Genomic DNA, 24183 nt, shown 5'->3' with positions numbered 1-24183 from the left:
TGGAGTTAATATAATAAAATAAAGCTGGTCATTACAGTATTCTTGTGCATGTAGTATGCTTGTCGATCATATTTTTAGATTTTGACACTCAAAACCCCCAGTGCTGCACTGCAGTATTTATTGTCTCTTTTCAAGGCCCCTGTTTTAATATCAGTTTCATTACTGAATATTTGCTCCCTTTTCTTGCCTTTGCAGCTTTATTTTAACAGTGTGAGCAGTTTTACACAGCAGGCCCAGCCCTGTCCGTCTGTTCTGGGACACTTAGATGTTTGTAAGTGTGTGTGTGTGTGTGTGTGTGTGTGTGTGTGTGTGTGTGTGTGTGTGTGTGTGTGTGTGTGTGTGTGTGTGTGTGTTGTGGTGCATCTGGGTCTGGTATAGATGAGGGTTATTGCAGCCCTATGCCAGCTGAGCACATGCCTTACTCAAGAGATGTTATACTGCAGAACATGTTTCTGCAGCTGCAATCATTATGTACAAGGCAGATTTGTGGGCATACTGTATATATTTTGTGTTATATTCACAATCTTGAGCAGAAATAATCTGCAATACAGTCTGATACTCCATCACCATCTGTGGTTAATGCATTACAAAATGTATGTAGACATCTGAGATCTGCTGAATGTGCTGCATAGCTTGGATGCTCTGTGCAATAATGCCACCTAGAGGCAAATATTACTCAGAATTCCTAACAGTTTTGTTTTTGGAAAGCACTCATCATCCCACATGACAGTCATAGTTCTGTCCCTTGAAATTAAACATTAATAATACAAAATTGTCTACATTAGTGAAGTTAGAATAACAAAAACACTTAATTTTCCACCAAGTCTTGTATAGGACATGTATATCAATCAGCTAAAACACAGCTAAAAATGCACCTTTTTATACTGAACCTCCCTTAATATTTTACAATTTAGGAATTATTTCAATAGAATTCACCAAACTTTTAGTGTATGTGTTTTTAATCATGTCTTGCTCCCTTGAGTGGGAAATTGATTAATTCATTTAAACATAAAACCTAATGAGTTGCAAGTCTTATCATCTTAGCACATTGAGAGGAGAGGCTGGCTATCCCAAGCTATTTGATGAAGACAAAGTGATTGTCATCTTTGTTCTCTGAGGATTTATTCTGTATGGCTACTCAAGCTAGAGCTCTATACTCCTTCATTCATCCCTTTGGAAAAATATAAAAAAGCATATTCATGCAAAAGTTATTGTATAGCTCCCTGATATCTTTCCTTAGAGACACTTTGTAATGAATCTGACCATATGCAGAAGTGTCTCTGTAAATCGATTGTGAAATTACCTTCAGGATCATTTATGATTAATTAAATGCCCATTGTGGTTTGTTATCATCATTTTAAGGCTGTTTAATCCCTATTATAAGAATAATGCTACATTAGTGCTGTATTTCATCATAATGTACAGTCAAGAAGGATAAATACTGTTAAGCGTAGCTATGTGAGGTTAGACGAATTACTTTAACACTTCAACCCATATCCCGTAATTTAAGATGAGCTGTATGAAGTAATTCATTGCAGTTGCTTAAATACTATGTAGTACAGGATTAAGTGTTGTTAATGTACTGTATGTTCAATCATCCCATCTCATTTTTTACACAGAGAGGTGGAGAAGCCAGAGAAAGTTGTGCAGCAGGCAGTTCCCCAGACCAATCATGTTCACATCAATCAGAACTCGTCTCAATCAGAAAGCCTTCGGAGGACAGACAGAGAGGAACCTCAGGGTAATGGTATCCGACTGGCTCATGGAGACGAGGTGAGGTATGGGTTGGAGATCCAAGGAAGGCCCAGCCAGCCAGCCACAGCGGAAAGGGTTGAGAGACTTTCTCCAGAGTCTGCCCACAAGAACGACCAGCAGACTGTAATTCAAGTGACTCTGCCACCAGAACAGAATGGAAATCTCGTCTATCAGAGGGGCTTTGTTTCTCGGGCAGACACTGAGAAACATGTGCAGAGGAAAACTACACTGGCTCAGGTGGAGCATTGGGTCAAAGTTCAAAAGGGGGACCCATCGAAGAGGTCAGTTCAACTTCATGCTGTCAGTTTGAATCTCCCGACATTTCACTATAAAGGTTGTGCGAATGCTGATGAAAAAAAAAGAAGAATAAATGTCTCCCTCTAGTGGTTCATATGAGGTTTTGTAGCTTGACTTTCCCTGTGTTTGATTGTTTTATGAAATGCATACAGATATGAAATCCTTGATACAGTATAACAGATTTCCATATGTCTTTCTGTTTCAGTTCTCCTTCTGCAGAGTACAACCTCCCTCGGCGGACTCCTCCCTTAAAGCCCAAAGCCAGCACAGCAGATGCCTATCAGTCATTGCCAAAGTCTCCCCGTCTCCCATCTGGCAGCAACTCTCCTACAGCAACATGCAACCTGCCCAGTGACTACAAGTATGCCCATGACCGGCTCAGCCACTTCCGCATGTCCACTGATGAACGCATGGCTACCAAGGAGGGAATGGTGTGGCAGCTGTACGAGTGGCAGCAGCGGCAGCAGTTTCGCCATGGCAGCCCCACAGCTCCTATCTACACCGGCCCTAATTTTTCAGACTCTTCGTCTTTTAGAGTTACTGTGGAGATGCCACGTTCCATCTCTGTGCCCCCATCGCCTTGTGAAGTCCCACCATCAGTCCCCTCCTTCAAACCCCTGTCCCCCCGCAGGCCACACACCCCTTCAGATAGACAGACAGTCAGGCCCCTGGATGAAGTGGCACCTGGGGACAGCACAAGATCCAGCTCCCCTGGCCATATTTGTGCCCATCTTTCTCAGGTATGACACTTAGGTGGGGAGGAGAGGCACTGTATTGAAGGGTCCTAGGGTGCCCTGGTGGCCTAGACATTTAACCCTAACCCAATCAAAATTTCATTATGTTCGGAAATTGAGGTTAGCAACATACAGCCTGGTCAAAAAGACAGACATTATTGGTCAGTATTGGTCAATATAAAATGAGAAAATTGCAAATGCTGCTGTAGTATTACCATTAATCTTGAGAAAGATAAAGGTCATAAAGGTTATCAACAAACACAATGAAACCACCAAAATAAACAATCCTTTGAAAGTATTTTTAATTTGTCCTAAGGCTGTAGCTTATACTTTTATGCCATAGAACACATGCCAGAGAGAATTGGTTTCACAAATATAAAAGAGTTGCATTATTTCACCAGCTGAGCTAACATATTCCTTCATTATGATAAACATGGCCAGCGAAGATTATTCTATTTAGCTGAGTAAATGCAGTCTCAGTTTCTTAGAATCATCCATCTGACACAAAACTAATCACCAGAAATTAAAAATGCAGAATACACTGAATGAACTTGAACTGGATGAGTGCTGGATATTGTGGAATAACATGGCCTTGCCTAGTGATTCCTAAACTTCTTGTGACCACATTTTTGCAAGCTTATGACTATTTGTTGTCCTTAACTAAGGTGTTACTGCATATGAAACATGTTATACATAAAACATCATTAATATGAATTTCACCTCAATCTAACATCTTAGAATTATATTCAAATTGTACAATAAATATGGTATGAACCTTCAGTCAATATTATATCAATATAATATTGTTGAACCTCATATTCTGTACTGGAATAATGGACCAGCCTCTTACCCTGTCACAAAGAAGAGAAGGCACCATGGTAACATTGGTGTGTTAATAGAGTGAATTACTTTAGTAAATGCCAAGACACTTAAAAAAGTATTTTGCTGAAGTCCCACTAGACAGCAGATTGGCAGCCTGTCCAGAGTGCACCTCATCTCTTTGGCCAATGTGTGCTGTGATAGATCTGGTCCGCCACAATCCTGCACAGGATAAACAGGTATAGATAATGGATGGATAGATAGATGGTAGTCCCACCCTTCATGAATGTATGTGCTGATACTCAGTCATTGGTGCTTACACACACCAGACTACTGTCACACTGTAAGTGCCAGTAGCCTGTCATTGGCATGGGACAGAAGTAAAACTTCTGTCTCAAATCAAAACTTTTGATTCACATGTAGTGAGCCAAATGACAAAGGTCTCATTCTCACAGTAGCTTTGGATAGTGGATTAGAGGTATCTGTTGATGTTGACAGGAAGGATGTTATGAGCTCACATGGATACCATGGGAAGATTAGCATGAGAAGCATGAGAAGGCCCTGACTTCTCAGCGCATGCACTTTGATGCTCATGTGAATCATTCACAGATTCACACAGCCCACGCCCAGGCCCAGGCCCACTCCACAGGTGGCGTGACCATGTATGAGTAAAAGCTTGCTTGTCCATCGTTCCCCAAACCGTCCTAGTGCTCAGACAGCACCACCAACGCCACAGGAGACGGAGCGAGAGGCCGTTCTGTCATCCACACCCTATGCTGTCTCCCTACCACACCCTCCACATGTGAAAAGATCTCCCTCCAAACCCTCACCACAGTTGCCAACACACACAAGTCTCATAACCAACCCGCTGGCCTTACACAAGTAAACAAAGTGTCACAAATGCTCTGTTTCATCCATCACTCACTCGAGTGTCAAGACACTAATTATAACCATAAAATAGAGTGATGCACAATTATGGAAAACTATTTGAAAGAACATACATTTTTAACAAAGGCAGCCGCAGTGACTGTGCAAGAGAGCAGTGTTTATGGGCACTAAATTTAGTCGGCAGATGAACTTAGTTTTGGTGCACCAAGCATCTTTGAGGCTGATGCTTTCTGGCTGGAGTGCATTTAAGTAATAGCGATATATGTATACCTCTGTGGAATATCATTAAGAAGTATGTTTTATTAGCAGCTAATCCAATTTGCCCAGGGCTTCTCAGCACCCTATAAACATCTCTACTGTATCTCAGACATCAGCAGCGGTCTCTTTCTTCTGATCTCGCATTTAAATAAAAAACCTATTATACAGCAAAAAAATAGTGGCATGGGAATCTCAAAGGGAATGGCTTACAGTGCTTCTCTTGCTGGTAGCAAACAAATGTTATTTTAAGAAAGCAGGTTTAGTATAATTTATGTGTAGTTAATTAAATCTCTTGTTGTTTGTGTCCTTTTAAGGTTCTGTAGTGGGCCTGGTTTTCGCTAATTCTGTGTGTTAAGCAAAAATGTCAAATGTTCCAAGCCCTGTAGCATCTTAAACTCAGGGCACACCTTGTTTCAAATAAGAGTAGGGGTGATGAAGCGGAGAAAGGGATAGATGAAAAGACAAAAAGTGCTGTGTAGTCAAATTTGTTTGCAGACTTGGAGGCAACGGTTTAACTTTGAGTCAGTGTTGATAATGTGGTCTCTTTCAACAACTATTGAAGATAACTTCTGTGAATTAGACATTCTGTTTGATTTAACTCCATAAGATCTGTAATAACATGTTGATGAATTTTGTCTCTCCACAGACCGCCCATATAGAGAGAAGGTCCATGCCAGCCATGGGCTACATCACACACACTGTCAGTGCGCCCAGCTTACATGGAAAAACGGTATGATCCTCTATATGACATTGAGCACATAACGTGGCTGGATTTTAAAAGATATATGAAGGATCATTTTCAAGTAATCTAGGATAGGCAAAAGTGTGAACAGGAATGTCTTAGTCAAAATGTTCATTATTAAAGGCTCATCTTGGTGACAGTACAAAATCTAGAGCTGATTGAGATGGACGATTTTGTGACATTTGAAATTGGTGTCATTTTTATGGCATGTGACATAAAAATATATATATATATTAGCGTTAGTGTGAGTTCTGATAGCCCCTATCTCCAGAAAACAGCAATCAATCATCCTCTCATATCAGGCTCCATAGATCTAGCTCTAGCTTTCACATAATAGAGACAGAAGTATACTGGCCTTTTTCTACCACTTGGCTCTCTCCGCTGCTCCACTGTACTGCCCAGATGGTTTTTAAGTATTTTTTCTTATCCCTCTGTGCTTTCACTGGCCTCGGGCCCCTAAAATCGGGCTTGGCTACAGCCAGAGGAGCTGACTCTGCTCCTCATTCAGCTTCGGAGGCACCAGGCCAAGATGGCTGGTGTGCATAGCCCCAGTGATGCGTTTGCTCACCTGCAGCACCACCAGCACAACGGCCTTCTAGGCCCCAGCATGCAGGTCAGGGGCCCTTGTACTTCCCTAATCTCCTCTTCAGCACATTGCAACCCCAGCCAGTGCATTGTGGTTCCCCCTCTCCCCAGCCAATCCCATACATTTCTTCCCTGTCATTCATAAGACTGTGCATTCTGTGTTGCTTGGGTGTTTTGTTTATTCAACCATTTTGGCATGGGCTGCATTGCACTTTATAGACTGTGCAAAGTGCATTTTAGCTACACAATAGAGTCTTTATAGTTAGTCACATTTATCCACTTTGTTCAAAACTTGGAAAAGCTTTCAGAGGTTTGTGGTATTCTATTTGTAAAAAGTAAAATGCCATATTTGAAGCATGTTGCTTGTCAAATGTGCCTGTATTTTATATTTTCCTTTGTCTGATAGCTGTGTAACCTTCAACAGCCACATTAAGGAACACACCATGAATATAGCACATTTGTGTCTATATTTCTGTGTGCTCTGATAAATCTCTCACTCTTGGTATTATTGTTTTGAAGCAGCCAAAAGGCCGCAGCCTCCCTCATGAGCCTTTGCACAAACAGTGCATTGCTGTCAGACTAACAGACCAGAGTGAAGCTGCAACGGTGATCCTTAATAACAACTGCACCCAGTTTTTAACATCCGACCATTCTCTGGCCATTTTCCATGCACATAAAGAAGAGTAAACACGCAGTTTAACCACACATCATGCACAAGACCTGTGCTGCTCAGTTGTGTATGAGGTCAAACATGAAACATTGATCCAGTCAAAAATTACATGATGACTTTGTTAGTTTGGTTTTACAAACCATAGATAAAAATACAGAGGTAGAAGTGAACGATAATTGAGATCAAATAAAGTTGTGTCAGTAAACCCCAAACAGCAGATAAAGGCCTTAGGAGTAATTTGGTCACCCATTATCCTTTGCAGCTTCATTTCATATAAATTATGTCTTGAATGATTGATGATTTATTGCTGCTCATTTAAAGGCTGATGATACTTACATACAACTGAAGAAGGACCTGGAGTATCTAGATCTGAAGGTGGGCCCCAACAAAGTAAATGCCACTTTATCTTATTCATCCTCTCCTCCATCTCCCTTCTCTGAATTGCAGTCTTGCTCTCCTGCTGCCTATTCCAACATCTGCCTCCCCGTTTCCCTTTTCCTGTCTTTTCTTTGTTCTGCGCTGTGCTTTCTAGTATCTTGTTGCAATGGAATTAACATGTTCTAACTGTCTTCTTTTCGTTAATTTCCCATTTGAGGATAACGTAACACATGAGATAGTTCAACACACAGTCCAATGTGACTGACATAAACTTGTAATAAGAATTGGCTTCTTTGCTGTTATTTTAGTCATCCTGATATTTAGTATGTGACAATGTTCTCAAATGGATTGTACTTTTCTTTCAGCTGTGTAATGCAGTTAAGTCAGCCTAAAACATAATGTAACAATGATGTTAAGTTTATCCTAATGGGAATTGAAGTTTTTATTAGCAGATGACTGAATTTCTACAAAGTGAGTCATGTGAACTCCAATTCCTATGTTGGCGTCACAAATATTTGAGTAACATGTCTCATGTCTTTAGCAAGCTATTGGCTTTTGCAGTATATATCCCATTTACACCTGCGCAAAGCATTTGACCCGAAATGATTTGTATGTGTAACACCATAATGTACTGATTAGATCCTTTTTTTTTAATGGAGGAAGGTCATCTAGCGATGTACAGTACATTCTGTAACACCTCTCCATTTCCTGTTTTAAAACAGATCCAAAGAATTGACCCGATGATCGTTTCAATACACAATGTGTTTGAAAACTCCACTCCAAGTTTTGGGTATTGTTTGAATGTAAGGATGGTGTGCATACAAAGTGAAAAAGACCATTCCACTGCTTTACAAATGGAATGTGATGCATCCCTGGATATTACGCAGGATTTTGCACATGAATACCTTGATCCAATCATTCACTGTGTGATACTCCAGACACTGCTATGAGATTTGAGATGATGGGAAGGAAGTCGTCATGCCAAAAGGCTTCCACTGCTTTCCTGCATGCAATAAAGCATCACTGAATGTGCTAAATGTTTGTTTGATATCCAGTTTATTCGATTTTTTTTGCTTGTTAGGGAATAAGTGATGACCCAGTAGTGCTCTTTGAGAAATGTACTGGCACTGTGATTGTGGTATGACACTGACAACTTACATTGTAGGGCCTCTAGTTTGATGGTGGTAAACTGGCTGAAATGGATGATAACAGAAGCAGTGTGTGTTTCATTAGTACTCCAGCAATTTAGTGTTACACTCTCTTGAAGCTGGGGGGACTTGTGAGAGACAGATTTAAGATAGTAAAAACTGATATGGCAGATTATTAACTATGACAGAACTATTCATTTAACTCAATGGCTGACTTTGAATGCCCACATCTTTCAAACCTGATGTCCCCACTTCATAACACAGACTTTTTATTTGAAAGTTGTAGTCTCAAGCCAAAATATCCTGGTGCTTACGGCAGTAAATTTCCCAGACTGGACAAAGCTCCTTCCAGAACCACAGAGTACATTATAAAACTGTTCTCACAGCCTGTGTTGTTGTATTCCCCATGAAAAGCTAACTAACTTTGACATGTAAAATTGGTTGAATGTCCCTTTTAGTAGAGTCTACCATTTGCACTGGTTCACAGCACTGTGCTGGCTGTGGTGATCTCCATGTGGGTGTGTTATGAATATTCCGACCACACTTTTAAGCTTCATACGCTACTGACTGTGACAGAGAGACAAATGTCTTTGATATCATCTGAAGAGCCTATGGATAGGATGCACAGATTGGCAGTCCCTATAATCTTATACTGATAGAATAAGAGAAAGCATTATAAAGGATTAGCTCACTGCTAACTAAATCAGATTACAGATAAAATACTAGTTCATGTGGGCGGCTGTGGCTCAGGAGGTAGAGCGGTCGTCCTCCAATTGGAAGATTGGCGGTTCGATTCCCGGCTACTCCAGTCTACATGTCGATGTGTCCTTGGGCAAGACACTTAACCCCTAGTTGCTCCCGTTGCTGTGCCAACGGTGTATGAATGCGAGTGAATGGTTAGATTCCTACTGATGTGCAGGTTGGCACCCTGTGTGGTAGCTGCCTGCCATCAGTGTATGAATGTGTGTGAATGCGGTGAATGAGTTGTAGTGTAAAGCGCTTTGAGTGGTCGAAAAGACTAGAAAGGCGCTATATAAGTACAGTCCATTTTACCATTCATGTAGTTATAATTTGTAGTAGTGATACTGTAAATCACTAAAACAGAAAAATAAAAAGAGAACATATATTGACCTGTACTTACTGTAAAGTCATTTAACCCTCTAAGATATATTCTATGTCCATTTAAGGATATAATACTAAAGTACATGTCCTAAAATTACAAAGAACGGAAACAAGAGCTCTAAACTTTTTTTTTTTTAATGATTCAGAACATGATGATAGCTTTTCCCACCTACATACTGTTCAAATGTTTCATACAATTCTGCTGAATAATATAATGCATCTTCTGCTGCTATCACAACACATAACTACAGTAGGCATAATCAATAATCAATCACAATTTCAGGCTAAATGTAACATGAAATTGGTTAATAAAAAAAAAAAAGTGTTTTTCCTCAGATTTCAGTAGTGAAATATAATTTTACATCTCTCTTCACTTGTGTTGAACTGAGATGAGTTTCGTCATCAGTGGCTGAGATGTTTGGTACACTGACAACATACGCAGCTCATTATTTTTAATGACCCCCACCTTTTCAGTCTCTTACTGCTGGCTTTGTTCACACTGTCACTGCTATTTCTGCCTGCACTCACTGTTTTACCACACCAACATGAAGCTAGAAGCCTTGACATGGTGGAGCATTTCAACATCGAGACAGTGAAATTAAGATGTCTGTAGTATTAACCTGAAAATATTCCAACACAAACCAAGATTTGTAATATTTCAGAAAGCATATCATCCCTCAGCGTCAATATAAGGGGCTTGGTTGTTCACAGTGTTTAGCAACCGACCAAAAAAAAAAACAGCTTTGGGGTTTTTTGGGCTTTCCCCAAACTAGAAAAACCCAAAGATGTAGACGCTGTCTATGCATAAATGTTTTTGCTCTGCTTCTGCACAAAGTTTTGTTATACCAGCTCTTGCTCATGCTAATTTTCATTATTTTTTCTACTGTAAGTCCATCTGGCTCGATTTGTCAAGCAGTGTCACTGTTTATTGTTCACTGAAAAAAAAGCAATGCAAACATTTTATTTTCTTTGTGGCTGTTGGGAATTTCAGGTTACTGGACGTGAAAGCCTAAAAAAAGATTCATCAAGGCCTGTGAAAATAGCAGAGAGTGATGCTGATGTAAGTGAATCATTATTTTCTCAGGGCTGAAGGAGACTGTTTGATAAGCACCCTGTTTATCTGTCTCTTTCTTTTCTTTAAGATCTCCATTTCTGTCTTCTTACAATCCACTACAGAGAAGCAGCCAACTTTGGTGTGACTTAGCTGTGTGTTTTTGTGTGGTTTGTGTGTGTGTTCCTAAGTTGTGGTAAACAGAGGCTGTGCAGGGAAGGGAACGTATGTACATTGCAACACTGTGGGGACACCCATCCACGCTGCACAGTGAGGGCCTGAGAGTATCGACCACAGCTTTTATTTTCCTCCCTGCAATTTAAAGGGAAAAATACATGTAATGGGAGTTTTAGATGTTGAGCTGTTAAATTTTTCAGTTTGATTTGCCTGATGCTGCTTTTCTCATTCTTTGTTTTCTGCTGAATAGAGGTAAATAAGATGGATGTCCTGGCTTTTCATCATTAGCATTGTTCCACTTTAACAATTTATAAGAAATTGCCAGTAAATTTGTCTGTACAATGAATATTTCATGCAATTAGAAACAACAATATACAGCAGCAAAATAAAAACAGCTTAATTATTAATTGAACAGAATGATAAATAGATCTGAGAAAAAAATGCACTGTGTGAGAAAGACTCTGAACTTGGCAGTCTTATGTTGTTTTCATAAACACATAACCCATTTCTGGGAAAACAAATCTGTCGCTCTCAATAAACACGGTTTTCTCCAAAAGTGAATTTGAAAATATGGATTTTTGATTACGATTACTCATAATGGGCATTACCAGATCTCGCCCCCAAACTAGACAGTATAGAGCCTTTTGATATTTCTCACTGCGCTGATGAGAGGAATTCCTCTGGGCTTTTCACATAGATGAGCCTTATTGACATATTTATAGACAGCCCAGACTACAGTAGACGATCAATTCGTCTTATCTGTCTGTGTTGTTAGAATATAGTACAACAAAGACAAATAGCGAGCAGTCGACCTCTGTTGTACACAGATACTGTATCTCATCAGCCCTGTGACTGTTTAATCTCCTTCCTGTCTTATTCTGATTTATTATTAGAGTCTAACAAAGGATATTAAAAAAGAGAAGTAGATGCAAATGTTCTTCCCTGTTTACTTTTATACTGAATTTTCCCTTTTTAAAAATACCTCTCTCTTTAGGTGAAACTAAGTCGATTGTGTGAACAAGACAAGATTCTGCAGGAGCTAGAGGCCACAATACGCACTTTGAAGGAAGACAAGGTTTTTGTTTCATACATAGCACTTTTTTCATATTCACAGTATTTAAGTGTGTGTTTTTGGCTGTATTGGTGTGGTCCATAAATGTTTTCTTATTATGATGGTGTCTTTCACGTCCCTATCTAGGACAAGCTGGAGTCAGTGCTGGATGTTTCCCACCAGCAGATGGAGCAGTACAAAGACCAGCCGGCCCATGCTGAGAAGATCGCCTACCAGCAGAAGTTACTACAGGAAGATGTAGTGCACATCAGAGCTGAAATATCCAAAGTGTCCACAGTAAGACACATTCATTGTGAAAGAAAAAAATACCCCCCCTCCCCCGCCCACCACACAAACACACACACACACACACACACACACACACACACCCTTCAATCAAACATTGCAGACTATTTCCTCTTACTATTATTTTTTTATTGGCTGAAAACAAGATGTTCACTTCTATTTTTAGTTGTTCTCTTTTGATGGTTTCGGAAACTGGCAACAGTGTTTAAGGTTGACTCTGACTATCGAAATGAATGCTTGGGGACCAACCTGGGGTCCAAGAAAAAAACTCATAACTCATAAGTACAGTTGTCAGCCACTCTGGAAAATGCTCAGGTCAAACTGTTAATACATGTTTAAGATATTCAGTGTAAAATAAGAAAAAGGTGACCAGGTTCAACAGAACAGAACAATAATCATATGTTCAATTTTCAGTGTCAAGACTTTTCCTGCCACATTAATTGTGTTCAAAAATGTGTGACTTTCATATTGAGTAATCATTACGATGTTAAAGGCTTCCTGTGAGAAAACATAATATGACTCAAATAACTCATGACACCTGCTCTCTACTACTCCCCTCTGCTTCTCACTACACATGCACATACTGTAAGTTTAAAGGGAGATGACTACAGTATCTGAAAGCTGCTTCTTGTCTTATTGTAACACAGAGTGCGTTCTGTTCTGTAGGAGATGGAGAACGCATGGAATGAGTACAACCGGCTGGAAAGAGACGTGGACTGGCTGAAGTCTGCCCTGCAGGGACAGATGAACCGCAGTGATCTCTCTCAGGTCTGTGGTTCAGTGATCTCTGTTCACACACACACACACACACACAAGAACTCATTCATTCTCAAGGATGGGTGTGTGTGGGAATGTGAGTGCTGAGTTCATTACGCACAGATAAAGTGTCTCTTCAGAGAGGATTATGCATCACTTTCAAATTTGAAACTTTAGTATGGCAAAAGAAATGACTTATTATTAAAAGTAATTATATAGAATGAGCAAATGAAAATGTGTTATCTGTGTGTGTGCCTGTGGATATCCATCATTTGTTTCTCTGTGAGTAGCAAGAGAAAGTCCAGATCCGGAAAGAGTTGTGGAGGATTGAGGATGTTATCGCAGGCCTCAGCAGCAGTAAAGCCAACTACAAAGTCACTATCTCCTCTGTGACTAACCCAGGTGAGACAAGTGCTACGCCTACCCAGAAGCCTGACACAGACAGTTTCATGTGTACCACGCAAATTATGTTGGCTTGTCTGTGCAATGCAGCTCAACCACGTGGTCATGCTACACAGACTTTAAGCCCTTAATGGTATAGTCAGTGCTAATGGCTTCTACATTTCCCATGAGAAAAGAAAGCACTGTCCTTAGAGTGTGCGTGTATTCATTTTACATTTTTGTGTACACTGACTTCCCCAGAGAGGAAATTTGTGCCTTCAGTGTCGGTGTCATCAGTGCCTTCTGTATCTGGAAGCCCATCCATTATGGAGATGAGATTGTCCCAGCAGCAGCAGAGCAGCCCCCACCTCAGCCCCAGTAGTCATAACCCCACAACCCCCACCCTTTCCTCCAGCCTCAGCCAGCAGCCCTTGCAACACTCTACAACCATCACCACTGGGCCTAAATGGGTGAGTGACCCATGCTACAGAAATAAAATTCAACTGGTTCGTACAAAATGAAGGGTGTGTATGAACATGCAGTCTCTGTACTTGTAGATTAAAAAAAAAAATGTTTACAGTACACTATTTTCTGCTGTGTGACAGTTTGTGATTGGTCAAATATATCACGTGATTATTTGTGATACCTTAGGGAAAGCTTTTCTATTTCAGTGTTTACATCTACATCTTTTTTCAGTCGTACATATACAGGGCTACCACTAGCATTTATTTTCATTTATTATTGTTGACAACATAGAACAAACATAGAGGGTTTTAATATGGGAGTCCACAAATCTTACAGTGTAGATGTGACAGGAAATGAGGGTAGAGAGATGAGAGATTACATGCTTTCCCAGCTGGAGTTAAACTAGAAAAACATGGAGTCTTAAACCCCTACTCCAGCAATATGCCCCCAATTCATTGGTGCTTTATGGCTTTTATGAAAGCCCTTTTGTCACAGTTTGATGTCACATTTAAAGATTTTATCAGTTAGTTGTTCTATTGTAGGGTGAGGAAGATGTGCCTCCCAGACCTCCTCTACCTCAGCTCTACAGTCCTGATGAGCATCCTCCTGCTGTGCCACCACTGCCCAGGGAGACAACGGTCATCAGACACACATCTGTACGTGGCCTCAAACGACAGTCAGATGAACGCAAGAGGGATAGAGAGATAGGCCAGTACCCTAATGGAGACAGTAAGGTACATATCTGTCTATTTTTTGTATGCGCTGTTTAAATTATCAAAATTTTCATTCACATCTGTGCATAATTTCTGTCTGTGTATCTCAGGTGGAACTTAGGCCTTTCCTGAGCGATCCTGAGCTTATGGGTGCTGGAGACGGCTCCGGCCACATCAGTGTAGCAGCATCAGGACACGATGGAGGTTACCAGACGTTACCTAGCCGAGGTAAGTGGACGTGGGCACCAGTAGAGCTGATTTAGCTTTGCCATATTTACCACTTTAAATGTTTAAACTAGCACCTCACACATAAATCCCACCCACCAAGATTTTTTTTTTCACTATGATGCCAAGTTAAAAATTGTTTTCTTTCATTTTTGGCTTCCCCTCAGGAGTGGCTGGCTCCGCGCTAAGAATGAATCAGTCTTCAAGCATCTCCTCTTATGTGACCCTTCGAAGAGCAGTTTCAGCTGCAGGCATGAAGGTGGGGCTCAGAATTAAACTAAAATAATCAAATAGTAAAGATTAACTTAAAAGTGGGTATCTTAATCAGTGCAAAGACAGCACAGATGGAGTAATAACTGATATTCTTCATGATATCAATAAAATTCTTCTGTTCTGTATGAATTAATTTACTGCATGTTAATTGTTATATATTTGGAGCATACATGTGTTCATAGGTGGGTTCACAGTCAGTGAGTGGAGGAAATGAAGAATATAAGAATATAACGTAAGAGGGGTTGAATGGTAGCACATGAAGTGGTAAACGCTTAATATGTAGTTTACAATACAGAAAATATACTCTGCAATAATTAAACAGCATTGTTTTTCAATCACAGTCTTAGCATTGATATGCTGAAAATTACATTTTTAGTTTATTTCCAGAAGAAATCCATGATTTAGAAACAATTTATGTTTTTAAGTATTTCAGATTTTTTTATGGTGACAGATTTTGGTAAAATGCATCATCAACTTTGATCTTAATTTGAGAACTTTGTTATGATACAAATATAAAGACATACAATAAAGATTAATATTTAATTATTGCCCTACTAATAACCAACTATGTTCTTGTTTATTTATTGTACTAATGCACTTTGTAGTCACATTCATATTTATTGTCTTTATCTTGGCACTAAATGTTACCTGATTTATATTGTTTGATGTACTGTTGTTGTGTTTATGTGCCTTGTAAGGTGTCCTTGAGTGCTTTGAAAGGCGCCTTTAAATAAAAAAATGCATGTCTACATGTATTAAATTTGTTATACATAAGTATTGTTTTGGAGAAGAAAGATAAGCATCTGTGGGATTGATCACTTTTTTACACAGTTGTAATACATTTTGCCTCTGATTCTTTATGTATGTTAACTTTAAGTTGTCTCAGTTGTGAAAACCTAATTGTGTGCTGTGATTCTTCTTCGTTGCTTTAGCCTCTTTTTTTGGTTTGGTTGTTTTTATTTTCTTGCACCTCTTTGCCTTCTGCGGCACCTTTTTGTTTTACTATCAACTACTCTTGTTCCTTCCACTTCTCTCAGGAGAGACCAAAAAGTGCCTTGGAGCGTCTGTATTCTGGGGACCCGGTGCAGCAGCACCAGAGCAGGAAGATGAGCGCAGATGAGCAGCTGGAGAGGATGAAGAGGCACCAGAAGGCTCTCGTTCGGCAGCGAAAGCGTACCCTGAGCCACGGAGACCGCCAAGCATCTTCATCGTCACGGCCCTCGTCCGCATCCTCACGCCCGCTTTCAGCAGACTTGGGATCAGTATGTTACTAGAGCAGCATCACATGTCACATTCTCACGCATGACAACAACCAAACAGAGAGTGGCGATCTATTTACAGTAGTAATGCATGCCTTTACTCAGTGCAGATGGTCTTCTCTTTGACTGACATTACAAATTTGATAGTAATACAATAAATTAGTGCAGTATGGTAATTCACTATGTGGCTTTAACTGTACTTAATTCCTGCATGTTGTTCTGAGGCTTACATACGTTTTTTAACAGTTCCTGCTTCACAGCCTGTAGCACAAAATGTGTTATCAAATGGTTTATGATACTTGTATAATTGTTAAAACACATTTAATAAGTCAAATGAATTTAATTTACACTGAATAGGGGTTTTTCTTGATCAAAATCTTTATAAATGATATATCGTCAAACATAGATAACACGCTAATTACCTCAAACACAGGCCTTCATGCATCTGCCCCTCACACTCATCCATTTCTGTTTTTTGTTTTTTTTACATTATTCTCTGTTAGAGACCCTAACATTTCCTCACCCATCCTCTCACCTCTCTATTACCATGCTGTTGGCTTCCTGTGACTGGCTTGCACTTTCAGAATAACATCCAGACTGTTGTCCCTTTTGTAGATACTAAATGTGTTTCATTATCTTTAGACAGCCCATTTTCTGTGTGTTTTCATGTGGGTGTGTGTGAGAGAGAGAGAGAGAGAGAGAGAGAGAGAGAGAGAGAGAGAGAGAGAGAGAGAGAGAGAGAGAGAGAGAGAGAGAGAGAGAGAGAGAGAGAGAGAGAGAGAGAGAGAGAGAGAGAGAGAGAGAGAGAGAGAGAGAGAGAGAGAGAGAGAGAGAGAGAGAGAGAGAGAGAGAGAGAGATCAAGTGCCTATGGGTTTTCTACAGTACTGACCAAAACATCAACGCACTGAGCAATGCCTATTTAAATTTACTCATTCCAACCTCATCATAACTTCTTTGCTTGCTGGATTTTCATGACTTGAAAGAAGATGAAGATGGTCTAAGTGTTTGTAAATCGGGGCCTGTTGTAGTTCCATTTACCGCTTCCCAGCCGCTGTAGGATGAAGAATTCCCTTTTATTTAGACAATACTAGTGTATGACATCCATTTCATATCAAAACAAGTGATATCAGTGTATCAGCTCAGTGTTTTTTTTATCTGCTAATTAATCTTTAGTTTTAAGATTTCAATTGTAAATGTTTGCAAATAAATAAACATTATTTCCTCATGAACTCATATTGCCATGTTTTTCATTTATTCTGTTTCTTTCTCTGAATGCATACATATAGTGTATGTGGTTCTGTTTGGTGAAACTCATCAGTATGAGCGACGTGATCTTTCCTGTTTGTTTCAGTGGTGTTTTGCTGTCCTACTTATCGCTGTTGTAGATAATTTACAGCATGCTGTGATTTGAGAGTTTTCAATTTCATATAAGCATGCATACTCATATATGCATGTTCCCTTTATTATTATTTTTTTTTCTTTTTCACACCTGTACACACACACACACACACACACACAAACACACTCTCTGCAGTCTTTAAAATCATGATAGGATACAAGCGATAACTAGTGTGTTGTACAGTGCTTGTTACATGGGATTATGTGTGAAGGCAAGTGAAATACTTTAACATTTACTCGTTAAAGGAGACAACTTGTCAGCATCCTGCAATTTGTTTCACAGTCTTGTGTTTTTTTTCTTGTCTGCGTTGTCCAGTGGAAGAGAGAGCAGGAGTTTGACCTGCAGTTGCTCGAGAGGGCTGTTCAGGGGGAGGAGGCTCAGGCAGTTAGGAGCGTCCAAGGGGAGGAAAGGCCGCCCGAACACAAAGAGAGACCTCGCTCACACTCTGACGAATGGCTGACCTTCCGCTCCATGCCCACAACCCCTCCCACCCATGAGGTTGACCTGGAACCGCTAGAATATGACCTGGACCTAAACAAAGAGGTACATTAAGTTATCTTTGTTCCAGTGAAGAAACAATGAGCTTAATGTCAACACCAAAATACAAGAAATGACTTTGAGCTGATCACCTTAGCCACATAAGAGAGTACCTATAACATTATTAAATCCTGCTCACATAAAAAGGATTTATTTCGTAAGTTCAGAGTATGTGTTGACTGGTGTTTACTCTGTGAGGCAGAAAAATGATGCAGAAGAAAACAGACAGACATCTGATATTATTTAAAATCTCTTCATTAAAATACCATAGCTGTCAGTAGCTTTCAGCCCCCATAAGCTGCTTCATTCCTCCTGGTCCGTGTTGTTAGATCTGCTCTTTTTTGCAGTTTTAACCAAATAGTTAAATATCCAAGAGCAGGCGCTCCCTTTATAGTGAACTAGTGAGCTAAATCTTTCTTATATCCTGTAGTCCTTCAGCTCATCCTTACCCATCCATCTATTTATCACTACAGGATCATAAACTATATCTGTAAAATGTTTTGTCGATTCTCACTGCTATTTCTTACAAATTTGAACATTTTTCAACTCAGAAATCATCACTTGGATGGCCTAAAAGAAGGAATGATTGTAAAGTAGCTTAGATCGTGTGTGAACTTGAGAAAACCCTTACCATATCTGTTTTTGTATAGCTTTCTAAGCCTCAAAAGGTGTTGATCCCGGAGCGATATGTGGATTCAGAGCCTGAGGAGACCCTCAGTCCTCAGGAGGTGGAGGATCGCCATCGTAAGGTGGAACGCATCAAGAGCATCTTAGCGAAGTCAAGGTAAATACAATTTTAAAAGTACATTTGTTTTTAAGTGTTGCTTTTAAATGATTGATTCTGGACTGGCTGATCTTGTAGTTTGCCAAACAAAAGCCAAACAAATATGGTTCAAGCTGTATGTTAGTTATCATTCTCCCCACAGAAATTTTGCTCGAACAAAGGGCTTAATTCCCACCAGCTTCAAGCTACTGTATTAAAACTAACTCTTGTCTGTGTGCTCCTTGTAGGTGGTCATGTAGCAAGAAAGCTCAATAAATGCATTATGTCATTATTACCAATGCATTATGTTTCCTCAATTTAGTTTTTTTTTATATATATCTATGTGCATGGTGCAGTGTGCAAAACCTAACACCGACAGTGTCTGCGGACAAGCCGGAGGTGGGGCTGGTGGCACTTGACTCGGCTCTGCAGGAGCAAGAGAGGATCATCACCATGTCGTACGCTCTGGCCTCGGAGGCCTCCCTCAAAAGCAAACTGGTCACAGGTTGGTTGTCCATATCAGTGGAATAAAATCACACTTCATTTGACCCAGTGCTTGTTGTAGGTTATAGATGTTTGCTTTATAGAGGAGTGAACAAATCTAGTTTGATGATCCTTATTCCACAGGATTACTTACAGAAATAATAATTACTGTATTTGCAAAAAAAAGAAAAAAAGAAAAAGAAGCAGAGCTGACAGTATTAGTAAAAATTTTCCCGGCATCAAATTGACATCTTTTGGTTAAAGAAGGGATAAAGAGAGGGAAGTAGCCTTTCAAGAATGCTGGATTGATGGTATGGAGATGAGAAGGGCATAAGGTGCAGAGTCAAGCAATAAGGCTGTTCATTTCCTAATAACTGAACATTATTCCTTATTAGAAGCTCAGATAGTCTCTAATTGCAATCCGTGTAGAATCTTTCAGACAGGGGAGGAATCGCTTGATGAGGCCATTTTGTGTGCTGATCAATGACCCAGTCAAACTCTACTCTCCTTCTGCATACCATTGATGCTTCTTTGAACCTAGCTCTGAACCTGCATAAAAGACACTGCGCTCACTTTTCATCTCTTTCATACTCTACAGCAGGCAGGCAAGTTCATTTTCACTGTAGCTGCAGCAGATTGTCAGTCTGTCTGCCTCGCTCTCTCTCTCTCTCACATACACACACACACACACATACACATACACACACACGCACATATATATGTCACACACAGTAACACTCAAGCTGTCAGAGTGTGTGGAAGCTTAATATGCACTGTGAGGCAAAGTCAACAATTATAACATTATTTCCAGCATTGAGAAATGTCAGAGAATATAACTGGTGGCATCTTGTCAGTGGAGAATGAATCAATGACTTTCTCTCCCTTTGGTGTTAAAGTAATCCCTGAATTAAAAGAAGAGCCTTTTTCACAGTATTATGCATGAGACTCTTCAATAATGCCAGCATAAAAGAAAGTATATGCAGCACCTCAATTGCATGCAGTATATATTAAAAAGCAGTTTTTGATTGTCTGATTTCTCAATCTTAATAGTTAAATAATTTGGTATTTTGTAATTACTTGTGTGAAATACTGAAAAGAATCTAATTTTGTGCTGGAAAAATTAAATACAAAATATTAATGACCTACGCAAAGAAGTAGTTGTGCTTCTTCAACCATTAATTGCTTTTTTTCTTTGTTAAACTGATGAGATGTTCAAATGATGAAAAACTAGGCTCACATCACACCAACACACACACACACACATCCTATCATAATTACTTTCTGGTTTTCAATGCCTTCAACTCATGGAAGAAAAACTGGAAGCAGAACAAATGTATACTTATTACCTGAAATCACATTGATTTGAAAGAATCTGCATGTATTACTTTTATTTGATTAATGTTATTTATTTTGAAATTATTAATTGATTAATAGAATTGTATGTCAATTGACTAATCAATCTAATAGCCTCAGCTATTCCTATAATACCTTTGTATTGTTGTTGCATTCCACCATAGTAGGATATGATGTAGTGCGATGAGCAGGATGATTTTAATGCTGCATTACATTTGCAGAATCTTTGCGTCAATATAATGATTCATTTTTATTTGTTAGGTATTTAATTTGCTAATTTGCTGAATTAACTTTTCTATCTGGTTATTTAAAAAAAAAAGTTTCTAAACTGAATTTCCAGAAAAAATATTGATACTGACATATAAAACTACATATACAGTGATTTAATCCATGTTTCCCACATACATTAATCACTGCCATACAGTAGTTGTCTCTTCTTTTAAAGACTTTCTAGCCTTCACTGCGGCCTTAAAGGTGTACATCTGACTGACATCTGACCAATGTCACTTTCTCCCTTTTTCTCTTTTCTCTCTGTCCACTCCTCTGTAGTTCCACCACAGACTCCTCCTCCTCCTCCTCCACCCCCTCCTCCTCCTCCACCTCCTCCTCTCCCTCCTGTATTTCTGGCACCTCCCTCTCCTCTAAGCAACGGAATTCACTACACGTTTGTCTAATCCGAAAAATAAAGTAAGGCCTAACTGCATGTTTTACTGTGCTAATGTGTATGTGGCCTCTAATTCTCTCTAACAAGGGGCTCTGGTGTGCTTTGCACCTCACTGCATGCTTACTCCTCTGTTGTGATTGTAGGAAACACATCTTGTCTAGGTTGGAGAAGCTCTGCCTCTGTTCCCATTATAATCAAAACAAACATCTGCAGGCAGTCTGTTCATCCCACCATGATAATTGTGTGTAAATTGTTGTTGTTTTTTCTTTCGGTTTTTTTGTATCACTGCCAAAATATTTATGGATGGTTGAGGAAAGAAAGGGCTCAAACGAACATGACTGTTTGTAGCATTGTGTGTAATTAACAAAAGAGACACCTTTTGATTTAGCACCTTGACAGTTCAGCAGTCAGCACAGCTGCATCCTACAGCACCAATTAGCCCCCCATCTGTACCCTAGCAGCGAGAAGTCAGAAAAAAACTACATATCACTGTTGCTACTGTAATTGCAAAAAGAAGGCTTGTGTCATTTTACCATCTTATTTAAAACTTGAATGCATCAGCCAAACTGACAGATCTTTGATTACTAAATGTATATGATTACAAACCCTCCATGAACTATATATATACACACACACACACACACACACACACACACACACACACACACACACACACACACACACCTGGAGAGTGAGAAATGATGTGCTGTACATGAGCACACAAAATTCATATGTTGCTAACTGAATATACGCATAACACAGAGTAAGAAAGCATCCGTCTATAGTAGTTGTGTTTGGCCTTTGAACCTTCTATTATAATGCAGCTTTCATGCCATAATAGAAGAAGTTCTGCAGTGCTCACATCCCACACTCACATATGCTCTAAGAGACGGACTGTGATGTTTAGTTGTTTTGTAAAAGTGTGCTTTTCCAGTGTGTCCACTGCTAAAGATCAGACTCTGAATTTAATATCTGGATTTCTTATTTCATGTAGCAATTACAGAACTACAGCAGAGATCACAAAACTGTAGAGTATCTGCATGAGCCATCAGCTATTTATTTACTGAGAATTCGCATATTGAGGAAGAGTATGAGGGAATTTCATCTCTCAGCACATCATATAGAGAGTACTGTTCACTCATTCTTCTATATATGAATTACAGTATATTGCTTTCATATCTGTGTGGTAGATATTTATTGCCATTGCCATTTCACATCTGATGAAATTTTCAATGATTCTCCTTTAATGTCTATGTACTACAGATGCTTGGACTGTTTCAAGGTCTAAGTGGAAGATACAGATTTATTTGACTATTACATACTCTATGTAAAGGAAGAACATATTTGGTTAATGTTGCACGTTTTTGTTCATGGTATGTGAACAGGGACAATGTCTGAAAAGACAGTAAGAGCCTGGACTCCCTAGTATTAACTTATTTTTTTAACCCTCCCATTCTGGTCAGGTTTTTGGGTTCAAATTGTACCCATTTTTACATTTGGGAGCAGTAACAACACCTCAAATTTTGTAAACACGACAAAGAATATACAACGGTGGGTGTTTTTTTGTTATTGTAATGCAGCTTGTGCTTGCAGATTAAATTTAACCCGTATTCATTTAAAAATTCAAAAATCGCCAATCAAAAATGATTTTGCATTCCACATTCATTCAGTGACATTCATTAAAATCACTGAGGCTATTTTAGATAACAGAGACCATCATACAATGTGATTGTGAATGTTTTTCTCCATAAAAAATAGCATAATACCTATAGAATACACTCTCGCTGCTCTGTGAAAGCTTGATAAAGGATTAATCACCTATTTATTAACGACTGATAAGGTGTTTGTGACTGAAAAACAGATTTGTTATTTGGTATAGAGACTAATTATAAGGGGATAATGTGAACAGTATGTAAGGGTTAATGGATTCATTCTCCTAAGTGATTTCTTATTCTGAATAAAAAAACCTGCTGTCGTGTCATATTGTTCTCTGTTGACATGTTTTCTTCTGTTCATGGTCTCATTTTGTCTTTCTCTCATTTCACTTTTCAGCTCAAGCAATTTCTGGACACTGAGGTGCTATTTCACAATGACAACAAACAACGGGATTCTACAAGAAGAGAGGATTTTGTTTTATTCTGGACACCTTTCTATACCGCAGTAGAGGACCTGTAGTAAACATTTAACATGCTCTCTGAGGCTCACGCAGCATTGACTCGTTAAAATGTTTTGAGTTGCTGAAACACAAGACTTTGCTTTGGGAGCTGCTGTTCTTATTAACTATGGAAGATGTGTCTAACAAATGGTAATCTCATAAGAATAATAATAATAAAAAACAATTTTCTACACATTATTGCACTTTGAATTGTACACTGTATCATGGTGAAAATTGAAACTAATATTTTCAAGGTATGACTGAATTGCTTTTACTTGGAGTGTGAACATTCATGTTTGTTTTTTCAGGTACAGAATGTTAAAAAAGGTACTAAATGTGTCATAATGGTAGTATTTTTGTCAAAACTCAAGATAATATTCTTACACCAAACCACTTGAAATATCATGTGTACGTATGTATCTACTGTAGCACTGCCAGTCTCCTTTTAGCTTGCCAAAATGAATTTTATTTTTGCTTACATCTGGATGAAAAATAACCTTTAACATATTTTCTGTGTGACTGGGGAAGGTTGCACAATGGAAGTTTATAAAAATGTGAATATTAAAGATATTAACACAATGTTTTGTTCATCACATATGTATTTCTTTAGCATGTTTATTTTTAAGAGTCAAATACCATTTGTAGTAAGCTCAACTATCCCATTGCTATATTATGTCAGTGCTAGGGTTTTAAAATATATGATGTTTAAAGAAAGAAATATGTCATCTATGACCTTTTGTCCTTTTATACCAGTGATGAGTTGTTTGATACAAAT

At 39.1% G+C, this 24183-nt stretch overlaps 1 protein-coding gene across 1 annotated transcript in view; it reads left to right on the top strand.

The window, feature by feature from the left end:
• plekha7b (pleckstrin homology domain containing, family A member 7b) overlaps positions 1-23419 on the top strand; it is a 78826-nt gene extending 55407 nt beyond the window's left edge. The window contains exons 10-29 of the mRNA XM_062423213.1: positions 1620-2036; positions 2258-2792; positions 5398-5481; positions 5972-6106; positions 7070-7123; positions 7849-7929; positions 10388-10456; positions 11619-11699; positions 11823-11972; positions 12648-12749; positions 13028-13139; positions 13380-13588; positions 14126-14317; positions 14407-14524; positions 14689-14780; positions 15832-16056; positions 17769-17996; positions 18641-18774; positions 19110-19258; positions 23306-23419. Coding sequence (XP_062279197.1) covers positions 1620-2036; positions 2258-2792; positions 5398-5481; positions 5972-6106; positions 7070-7123; positions 7849-7929; positions 10388-10456; positions 11619-11699; positions 11823-11972; positions 12648-12749; positions 13028-13139; positions 13380-13588; positions 14126-14317; positions 14407-14524; positions 14689-14780; positions 15832-16056; positions 17769-17996; positions 18641-18774; positions 19110-19258; positions 23306-23328 — 3190 coding nt within the window. The 3' untranslated portion in view covers positions 23329-23419. The remainder of the gene's footprint in view (positions 1-1619; positions 2037-2257; positions 2793-5397; positions 5482-5971; positions 6107-7069; positions 7124-7848; positions 7930-10387; positions 10457-11618; positions 11700-11822; positions 11973-12647; positions 12750-13027; positions 13140-13379; positions 13589-14125; positions 14318-14406; positions 14525-14688; positions 14781-15831; positions 16057-17768; positions 17997-18640; positions 18775-19109; positions 19259-23305) is intronic.
• Positions 23420-24183: the final 764 nt, after the last annotated feature.

This window comes from Scomber scombrus, chromosome 1, assembly GCF_963691925.1.
Source record: "Scomber scombrus chromosome 1, fScoSco1.1, whole genome shotgun sequence".
NCBI lineage: Eukaryota > Metazoa > Chordata > Actinopteri > Scombriformes > Scombridae > Scomber > Scomber scombrus.
The sequence above is the reverse complement of the archived record's forward strand: the minus strand, read 5'-3'. Positions and strand labels throughout refer to the sequence as shown.